Here is an 11,250-nt window from a genome sequence, read left to right as displayed (position 1 = left end):
GATCAACTACAGATTGTTACATGTTGACATGTTAGCTAAGGCGGGTAAACACACACACACACACACACACACACACACACACACACAACACACACACACAGAGCACACACACACACAACGACACACACACACACACACACAGACGTCAGCGCACGCACGCACGCACACACTCACACACACACAACACAACGCCACACAACTTCACAGCACGCAAGCACACACACACAGACGCCACGCGACGCACGCACGCAATGCACGCGCAGCGCGCCGCACACACACAAGACACACACACACACAACATGTACACCACTCACACCACACACACATCATCAACACCGCGCCACACACACACGGGCAACACGCACACACCACAAACACCACGACCACACACACACGACACCACAACACACACACCACACACACAACCACATCTACGAGCAGAGTTATGGAGGCTGACAGATGGTACAGATTTATGGATCATTAGTGGCCACTTCAGTTGTAAGATGTTTCATTCATGACCTTTGTAAAGTCAGTGGAAGGTTACCAGCATATGCCAATACGCGCAAATGTTCTTAACGGCAATGTTGGTGTATGTCTAGCTGCTAAAAACCTCTGGAAAGCACGAGCATTGACATCGCTCATATGCCAGGTTTTGCAGTACTAACCGATTTGTCATTCGAATAGTTTGCTTTTTGCATTTGATTCACACGCTGGGCTGGCCTTTAACAAATAAAAAGTGTTACCTGCTTTGGTAGACATGAAATTCTGGCCAGCATATCAGGCATTAATGAGAGTAAATTGATTTTTACTCACAGGACAAAATGCATGACATGCTGTAATGCCATGCCACTGTTGGCCCAGATACTAAGGTCCATAATAAAAATAGTGTTTGTTGCCCTAAAATTTCGATAGTAAGTTAATTTCTTGGATTTAACACAAGATAAATATGAATTCATGGTGTAATGTTCTTCTAACACTCACGAGCATCTAAGAGGATTCACACGCATCCTGGAAAACCCTATTTCTAACACAATCGCCACGTGATCCAGAATCGTTCACGACCAACGGGAGTTTCAACATAATGTTCTCCGTTTCTGAGAAACCTGTAAAAAAATTTCCTAGAATTGTAAAATGCTATTTTCCACGTCCTGGAAGATAGACTATAGTCTTGAAGTCGAAGGAAAATAAGCCATTATTGGTCCTAGAAAGACCTTTCAATACAGCCTATGCTTTTCCTAGAAATAATGTTTGTCACGGCCACACCGTGGCAGGAACCGGTGTGATGGTGACCTCATGTGACCTCGTGTGACCTTGTGATCTCTTGCAGGATGTGAGATCCTCGGCGATTCAAGATGGCGTGCTCGATCTCGCTGAGCTATTAGACGGTGCTGCCCTCTCACCGACGCCCGGCTGTGCCAGGACGCGCGTCTGTGATGAGGTAACGTGTGAGAACGAGGGAGTCTGTGTTGACATGTGGACCCACGCTCACTGCCAATGCATCGCCGGATACACGGGTACGTGCTTATAAAATGCTCAAGTTTATAAGTATATATTTGTAAAGTACTATTTAACACTATTGCAACTATATACTTATTTTATATTACTTTATGCTGTATAATTAATGCTGTACTATTGCAAGGATTAAAAATTAATAGAAAATTAAAAATATTAATAGCAGTTTCCTCATTAAAGCGGAGCTACGTGTATAGGGCCAGTGTGATCAAGAGGTAGTTCTAATCAGTCAGCATTGAGTTAGGGATGTTCCAGTAGGGCTGTTTCATACCCGATTCCCACAAAGTTGATAATGTAGAATGCATGCTTCAACACCACAGCTAGTCCAGTATGAGCAACCTTGCAAGTAAACCAACTAACCAAGTAAAAACATATTACACACTAAATGCGACATACCATCAACTCATGTATGTTTGCTATATGTGCTACTCGGGAAGGCGTTTGTACACTACGCAATTCAAGTGTTGTGAGGTATATATGGTAGATATGTGAGATATATCCTTCCCTATAGCAACTAAACCTAGCGGAGATTATGTCATTCAGGCAGATAGGTGACGTTCACGTGAGTTTGTTTCCGGTGCGACGTACTAATGATTACGTCATAGTAAATAGTAAAAGTAAAAAAAAATTATGTCCACTTTTCACAAAATGTAAATGATTCTGTCCTCTTTTTATGGTTAAATTGCTGCATTATACTTCCTATTTTGCTATTCCATTCGATGTAAACAAACACTCGTGACTCATATACATAGCCCATAGCAAGCATGTAATGTCGTGATGAATATATCAAATCGCCCAGGTTTTTTGGATTTTTAACTAGTTGAGAAACAATCTTATTATGTAAGAATTTGAGGATACATTTAGTCCCATCATTACTTACTTTTCATGTAAAAAAATTGCAACAAAAATTGTACAAATATACACCCAGGGTTCTCCAAGAGCACTTATAGCCTGGCGGCCCGCCAGGCTATCGTCGAGCCCCGCCATCCTAAAATGCATCCGCCACTCTAAATATCATAGCCGCCATTCTAAATATCATAGCCCCCAGACCCCCCTAGCACGCAAACCGCCTTTGGCGATTTGCAACTAGGACCGTAAAGGCAGCACCCGCCATGCTATGATGAAAAAGCTTGGAGAACCCTGACACCATGTAGAAAATTCGTGACGTAGTCAATTTAACGTGACACCTTCATGTGCGATTCGTGTGCAGGTGACGACTGCAGCTTCCAGACGAGCGCGACATTCACGAACAGATCGCTCCTGCACTTCCCCGAGATGTCGCGGGATGCTGCTGCGCTGAGCACAGATGCTGGGAGGAGCAAGGATGCTCAGCGGAGCAGGGATGCTGCGCTGATCAGGGATGAGGAGCGGAAGAGGGATGCTGCGCTTTGGTCTGATGTCATCGATGAGGTCACAGTGTCTGTGACGCTTGCCAGTCCTGAAAGACCTGGATCACTGCTGTACACGGTACGCGTGACACTCACTTCATTTATCTCTTAAAAAACTCCTAAATTTTCGTTCTACATGTGCAAAATTTAAGGCAGCAGGCATTTTTTGTTTTTTGGGAACTGTAAAATTTACCTTTTACATTTGTTTTTGATTGTTTTACATTATATAATTTTTATTTCCAATACGTTTAGTATGCTACCTTTATGAGCAGCAGCATTCATTACGTGAAATGTGTTAATTGTGCATTTTTTACCTCGTAAATAAAGCTGCCGCCATTGCTGCACTTGTTCCTATGACGACAGGTTCTACCAACCAAGTTCTATGTGACAAAGGTCTTAGCGACCATTCTCAAATTATCACCTGTCAATGCGATGTTATATGCTAATACTATTTTTGGGGGGAATGTCTCTAGAATTATGCTAAGGTTTAACTTGGTGACTTCTTAGTATAATTGATAGGCTCATGTAGTTCGCGATGTGTTAGAACCTTATTGTATTAACAGTAACCATCATTACCAGTATAGCTGGCATTAACAGTGTAACCAGCATTAGCAGTAGCAAACAATACTTGATCTGTTACAGCTGGGTTCTGACAGTCAGCTAGCAGTGTACATGGTGAATGCGTCGGTACATGTGATCGTGCTGACGCTAGCGGGGGAGGTACGCGTGAACCTGACAGACTATCAGCTCACTAACGGCTGGTATACGCTACACGTGAAAGCTCTCATGGACCACATCATAGTTAAAGGTACGCGCATACGCTGCACACTACACAATACGTGTTAACACGGTTCGCGCACATGTTGCACACTAAATGCTACATACCATCATTTCGTCATACCTCTCACGCACGTCTGGTATAAGCTACTTGCATTTGTGCACCACACAATCCAAGTGTTGTGAGGTATATATGATAGATATGTGAGATATATCCTGATATAATTGTCTTTTAAGCACACGCACACACACACTACAACTATCTGTAGTAGCAACACAAACCCTTCTTATATGTGATTTATTTTATATGTAAATGTGCAGGTATCTGAACCTTTTGATTAGGAAGAACCAATCTTTTCACGAGAACTTGTTTACACATGAGATAGCAACACAACAAATGGCAGTCTTTCTCTCAGCTAATGGAATGACGCTCTTTAAGCTTTATCTCCTGCTCGAACTCTGTGTTAAATTGACTGTCAAATTGAAATGTCTCAAATTTCCTATGGTGGATATTTTTTAAATTTTTGTTGCCATTTTTTTACATTAAAAGTAAGTACTAACGGGACTAAATGTATCGTCAAATTCTTACCGGATAAGATATTGTTTCTCAACTAGTTAAAAAAATCCAAAAAAACCTGGACGATTTGATATTATGATCCTGACATTAATTGCTTGCTATGGGCCATGTGTATGTTTACGTCGAACAATATAGTAAAATAGGAAGTATAATGCAGCAATTCAACCATAAAAAGTGAACAGAATTACTTACATTTTGTGAAAAAGTGGATATAATTTTTTTACTTTGACTATTTACGGTGACGTAATCATTTTAACTCTGACCGTCGTATTCCCGTGACAGTCGAGGACGCGTCGGGGAGCGTCATGGCGCAGGGCGTCGCCATCACACCACGCCCGCTAGCCGTCGGCTATCCCCTCTTCCTGGGAGTCGTGCATCCTGCAGCCACGGCCGACATGTGGAGGCTCAGGCTGCCCGCGACCGCAGGGTACGCACGCACACGTAGCTGCATCGCGGCAATTATGATGATTATTAATTATTAATTAATTTTTCAATTAATTATTTGATTTTTAATTATTATTAGTTAATGATTATTAAGATGACATTAATTAACAGTGAAATAATCGCTCGTTAATCATGTAGTCTTGATGCCAAAACTAGCAGATATCCACATGATTCATTAGGTGTAAGTCAGTGTGGAAGTAACATAGTTGTTGCACCAGTAGTTGTGAATTGCATAGTCGAACATTTGGATCTACTTCTGAATGTTTGCGTTTTGGAACATGTAGGGATTATAGGAGAACGGTAATGTCATGATATTACGTTAATTATTTGTAATTATATATTTAACTCATTATAACTGTTGTTAGTCATCGTTAATAGGTAGACGATTAACATTTGATTGTCATACCTTCTAATTACGCAATTATTATTGCGGTTATGTTACTACAATCTGTATTCTGATCAGGGTAAAAAATACGCGGGAGCGATGAGCGATTCGCTCTTCAAACCTCCGAAATCGTTCCCGTGAGGCTCAAAATAGCTCCCGTAAAATTTTTGACGAGAGCTCTTTTTTCCACAGACTTGAAAAATAGCTCCCGCGTAATTTTTCCCCTGATTCTGATGCATGCAAGTTTTGCAGTACGTCTTACCTATAATCCACAATGTCGTTTTCTCGTTCCCAGGTTTTCCGGGTGTGCGCGCAACCTCACTGTGAACAGGCGACCGGTCAACCTCGCGTCTGCCCGCGGTTACCTTGGCGACCGCGTCGATCCGCCGGCGGCTGGGCGTGGATGCTCGGCGGACAGGAACTGCGATCGCAACGCGTGCGGCGGCGGCGCGGCGTGCGAGGGCACGTGGGCGGGGCCGCGGTGCCTGTGCCCCCCACACCTGACGGGGGAAACCTGCGACAAGGGTGAGTCGGGATGCGAATCTAGCTCTAGCATGCGATAAAGCAAGAAGAATGGGAAGAAGGGTCTGTACAGGGAAAACGCAGTGATTGCCGTGTAACGATGGGAGTTCGTTCCACGAAAACCACCACAATATAAAATTCACGCTTAACAAGTGTCGAGGATAATATGGTAAATGTTGTTTATGTCGTTGTTGTTTATGTCGTTGTTGTTTATGTCGTTTACGTTGGTTAGTATATATTTGATTGTAAAAATTAAATAAGCAGAACAATGAAAATAAATAAACTAATGAGTACAATTAAGTGATAATAATAGTATAATAATATAATGTCGTAATAAGTAATAAAATAAAAAAAAATACCTAATTAAAACAATTTTAATTGTTAAATATATATGTTTGTACAAGGTTGTACAATCGTTAAACGTTCTGCAGCTACTGGAACCAGGTATTAAGAACATAAAAGTCTGTGTGCACACAAGGTAATCTTGCAGTAGTCACGAGCGTGAACTGACGATGGCATCTTTAATTCTAATCGTCTCTCACATCTTCATTTTTCAGCGCGTGCGTTCACACTGAGCGGAGACGACAGCTACGTGTACGTTGCCGTGGATACGACAGTCGCAGCGTTCGGCGACCGCGGCTCGCTGGAGTTCCGCACGCGAGACGTGGAGGCGCCCCTGCTGGTGCTCGAGGCATACGGGGGTAGCGGGAACCTAGAATACTCGATGAACGTGCAGATCGTGGATTCCGGTCTGCTAGTGAGCACCTACAAGGCAGGCACACGTAAGCTTCACTTATTATATGTATTTACATTATATATCATTTATATTTATACTTTCTACTATCTATATTACTGTTAGATGTACATAACCACCAACAAGATGTTCATATGAAGGACCATAGCTATAGGTCGTATGTAATTACTACAGGGACATATACTATTGTCTTTCGCTAACCTATTTTATGTTGTACAGTGTACAAGTCGATTGACCTATTCACCTGGCATGATTGATAGGCAGCTGGAGCCAATCAATGCTGAGATTCTAATAGACAGTTATGAAATGTCGTGATGTCAATAATTCTGCATGTTCGCGTGACTAACACATAAACTGGCCTAGTTTGACTGATATAGCAACAGTCTCTAAGCAGAGCGTGTTTATCTACAGTTCTACATACATGACATGTACGTAAGGCTGTCACTGGCGACTGTATAAGTAGTAATTGTGATAATGTGTGTAGCAGCGTGGAATTCCTGCTTCATCGACGGCGCAAGGGAATAAATTACATTACAATATATTACTTTACATTACACTACAATTCCGTTCCATTTCACACCATTCCGTTCCAGTCGACTCCATTCCATTACATTACATGAAATTACAGCGTGATACAGTCTCGCATGTTACACGTGCATCGCTGGTGCATGTTTGTTTTTTTGTTTTTGTTTCGTTATAATATTAAAAACGATCGCTGGCGCATGTTATAATAACATCGCAATCGTGTTTTCATTACAGTTCAGAGTAGCTTGGACTTGCTTCCCTCCCTTGTCAGCGATGGTGCGTGGCACACGCTCGCATGGACATTCTCCGACACAGGCGTCACCATCGTTGTCGACGGCAACCACACAGCGAGCTTCGGACACGCCCTGCGTGTGTACATCGGTGCCCGCGGACCCATCGTCAAGCTACACGTAGGAGCAGATCCTCTCGCGCTAGGTATCGTCACCATGGCAACGACGACGTAACTCGATTAGCGTCGTTAGCGAAGATCTGGGTTAATAGTGCATCACAGGCTAAATAGTGCATTGTGGAGCAATGATGTAAAAATATGCAGAAATGTTTTGGAAAATGTTTGTTTGCTAACATTTATCGTGTTTTATGACAGACACTAACATAGCTATTTGACACACATTACATGAAGGCGATATTGGCTGTTGTGGTCGTGCTGTATTTAAGCTAATGAGTTTAGTAAGCTAGATAAAATGCACAATTACGCAATTGCAAATGTGTGAAGAAAATATGCCCTGACTCATTTATGGAAGATCTGCAGTAATCATGCGTGGAAAGCTTATGACATGATTGGACAGATTTATATATGTATGAATTTGTAAAAATATTTTTATTTACATAATTTTTTATGTGTTATTTGTGATTGACGTTATTACGGAAAAATTTTAATTTGAACAAAGGCACAAGCAGTTAACTAATTTAGAAAGTTTCGAGCGTTGTTCAAGGATAGCGTTTATTATTCGCACAAAAGTATATTTTTTTGTCAAGCGTTTATTATTCATGACTTTGTTCATGTATAACTTGATGACCTCTACATCACAGGTCACTACAGTGGATTTATGCACGGCTGCATTCGTAACGTCACGCTCGATGGCAGGATGCTCTTACTGGGAGCAGCGCTACCTGGTGACGGAATCCAGATTGACATGAGCAACGCAGTATCGGGTGAGCTGTGGTCTATGTTTCTTTGAGCTTCTCAGCGATTAAATATATTGGTAAATTGTTCTAAATACATGGGTAATTTTAGTTAGGTAATTAAGGTAGCATTAATTAATTATAAGTAGGTAATTTTAGTTAGTTTGACTCAGACGTGGTTTTCAATATTTCTCAATGTTCGCTCTGGTGGTGTTGTCTCGCGTGCGTGCGTGGGTGCGTGAGTGCGTGAGTGCGTGTGTGCGTGCGTTAGTGCGTGCGTGCGTGCGTGAGTGCGTGCGTGCGTTAGTGCGTGTGTTAGTGCGTGCGTGAGTGCGTGCGTGCGTGAGTGCGTGAGTGCGTGTGTGCGTGAGTGCGTGCATAGGAACTCGTAATATAATAGGTATATAGGTTGGAACTGAAGGAAAAGAATCCAGGCCTCTTCTTCACACATGTCCAAGGAATAATAATATGTTGGAACTAAATATAATTACATCACTCACCTGCATGGCGTGGTTGACCTTTCTCTGACCTCGCTATACTCTCACTGTATTTGTAGGAGCCGGTGACGGATGCACCGGGCGTGGTTGACCTTACTCTGACCTCGCTATACTCTCACTGTGTTTGTAGGAGCCGGTGACGGATGCACCGGGCGTGGTTGACCTTACTCTAACCTCGCTATACTCTCACTGTATTTGTAGGAGCCGGTGACGGATGCACCGGGCGTGGTTGACCTTACTCTGACCTCGCTATACTCTCACTGTATTTGTAGGAGCCGGTGACGGATGCACCGGGCGACCGGCGTGCGCGTCTAACCCATGTCCCGCGAACGCCGCGTGTCGTGACGTGTGGAACGCCCACGCCTGCGACTGCCGGCCCGGCTGGCAGGGCGACGGATGCTACGTCAGCGTCGACGACTGCGCCGACCACGCCTGTGCCACCGGCGCCACCTGCGTGGACTCGCATCGCGGCTACACGTGCGCGTGCCCCGAGGGGTTTACCGGCCCCCGGTGCGACGACGTCGCCGCCGCATGCGACAGCGCCCCCTGCTGGCCGGACAGCACGATCGCGTGCGTGTCCGTGTTCCCGGGCGACTTCGACTGTTTCTGTCGGCCGGGATTCGCCGGAAAAACGTGCGGGGACGACGTCGACGACTGCGCCAGCGCCCCCTGTAGAAACAACGGAACGTGCGTGGACGACGTGGGCGGGTACTCGTGCGTGTGTCCGCGGGAGTACGTCGGCCAATCGTGTGAGAGATACTCGGCATGTTCGTCCGACCCGTGTCTGAACGAGGGAGAGTGCAGCGACGCGGAAGCGACGTTCACTTGTCGTTGTGTTTCCGGGTTCGGCGGCGCCCGCTGCGAGGACTACGATTGGTGCCTGAACGCGTCGTGCAGCAACGGCGCCACCTGCCGGCCTGACGCCCGCAACTACAGCTGCGAGTGCGCCGCCGGATACACCGGCGCACTCTGTGAGAGGGTCGACCGCTGCGCCAGCGCCCCCTGCCAAAACAACGGAACGTGTGTCGCGGATGACGAGCGCGGGTTCACGTGCGTGTGTGCCGACCACCACCAGGGGGCGCTGTGCGAGGAGGCGGTCGACCGCTGCGAGTCATCGCCGTGTTTAAATGGCGGCTCGTGCTGGTCGGACGGTGGCGCCGCCGCGGCGTTCGCCTGCGAGTGCACGCCGGGCTGGGAGGGCACCTTCTGTGAGACCGACATTGCTGAGTGTGAATCTTCGCCATGCCTAAACAACGGAACGTGCATCGACAGCGCGACGGCAGGCGACTTCTTCCCGGGGTACTCGTGCGCGTGCGCCGAAGGCTACAGCGGCGCCACCTGTGCGGAGGAGACAGATGAGTGTGCGGGGGCGCCGTGCAAAAACAACGGAACATGCTTGGACCTCGTTGCCGCATACAGCTGCGAGTGCGTGGCGGGATTCTCTGGCGTCAACTGCGAGATGGACATCAGGGGATGCTCTTCGTCGCCCTGCGTAAACAACGGAACGTGCGAGACGGGCGATGGCGGCGAACAAGGCGGCTACGCATGTCGTTGCGCGGTGGGTTTCACTGGCGCCCTCTGTGGGACGAACATCGACGACTGCGCAGACCACCGCTGCGCAAACGGCCGCTGCGTGGACGGTGTCGCCACCTACACCTGCGCGTGCGAGCCGGGCTTCGGCGGCGCCCTCTGCGACGAGGTGATGGACGCGTGTTACAGCGCGCCGTGCGCGAACAACGGAACGTGCTCGTACGTCGGCCTGTGCAGCTGCCACCACGTGGTCGCGCGGTGCGGCTGGCACGATGAGACGTGCCAGCTCGCACGCTGCGTGCGCGCCCCCGGCTGCAAGACCCACTCTCGCTCGTACAACTGCGACTGCGCCGGCACGGGCTACGCCGGCGCGCTCTGTGAGCGGGATGTGGACGAGTGCAGCGACGGCGCGGCGTGCGTGCGCGGCGTGTGCGTCAACGCGCCGGGGTCGTACGCGTGCGACTGCGCCGGCACGGGCTACGCCGGCGCGCTCTGTGAGCGGGATGTGGACGAGTGCATGGAGGAGGCGGAGCCGTGCGGTCCGCGGGCCGCGTGCGTAAACGCGCCGGGGTCCTACACGTGCGTCTGTCCGCCGTTCGTCGCCAGTCCGTGCCGCAACGGCGGCGGCTGCGCTGTTGCCGCGGCGACGAAGGAGATCGCGTGTAACTGCACAGGGACGGGTTACGCCGGGCGCTGGTGCAGCGACGATGTGGACGAGTGCCAGGGGGCGCTGCATGCGTGTCACGGCGCGGCGACGTGCGTCAACCATCCCGGCAACTACTCGTGTGTCTGCTCGGAGGAATACACGGGTGAGTGAGTTTGTTGGCGGCTGTTGTCGGAAACGCCGTAAATAAGTGATATCGGAAAGTCCAGCTGTGTTATTTAGGTCGTAGAAAAAGGGGGTATAAAATGGCCGAGGCGCGCTTAGGAAAGTACATGATTAATGTAAACACTTGTGCGTTTTTAGTTTTTGTATTAACACATACATTGCAAAAATATCCTAAATGACCACAATAATATTTGTAAATGTTTCTGTAAACAGAAACGCACATGTGAATTGAAGTATGATGTTAGTGAAGAGAATTATAGATCAAAAACCTAGACTAGTACTCTCCTAACTATGTTATATAAAGGCAACTTATCACTCTTCTTATCTGATCTTAATATGGCAGCGGGGACTTTCCGATATCACTTAT

The 11,250-nt window shown here is 47.0% G+C and overlaps 1 protein-coding gene across 1 annotated transcript in view; it reads left to right on the top strand.

Annotated features, from left to right (window-relative positions):
- LOC106810094 (fibropellin-1-like) overlaps window positions 1–11,250 on the top strand; it is an 18,749-nt gene that overhangs the window by 5,358 nt on the left and 2,141 nt on the right. Inside the window, exons 3-11 of the mRNA XM_014813367.1 lie at window positions 1,324–1,514; window positions 2,723–2,979; window positions 3,543–3,708; window positions 4,537–4,681; window positions 5,379–5,608; window positions 6,163–6,387; window positions 7,119–7,319; window positions 7,935–8,057; window positions 8,797–10,863. Coding sequence (XP_014668853.1) covers window positions 1,324–1,514; window positions 2,723–2,979; window positions 3,543–3,708; window positions 4,537–4,681; window positions 5,379–5,608; window positions 6,163–6,387; window positions 7,119–7,319; window positions 7,935–8,057; window positions 8,797–10,863 — 3,605 coding nt within the window. The remainder of the gene's footprint in view (window positions 1–1,323; window positions 1,515–2,722; window positions 2,980–3,542; window positions 3,709–4,536; window positions 4,682–5,378; window positions 5,609–6,162; window positions 6,388–7,118; window positions 7,320–7,934; window positions 8,058–8,796; window positions 10,864–11,250) is intronic.

The sequence above is a fragment of the Priapulus caudatus genome, unplaced genomic scaffold, assembly GCF_000485595.1.
Source record: "Priapulus caudatus unplaced genomic scaffold, Priapulus_caudatus-5.0.1 Scaffold410, whole genome shotgun sequence".
NCBI lineage: Eukaryota > Metazoa > Priapulida > Priapulimorpha > Priapulimorphida > Priapulidae > Priapulus > Priapulus caudatus.
The sequence above is the reverse complement of the archived record's forward strand: the minus strand, read 5'-3'. Positions and strand labels throughout refer to the sequence as shown.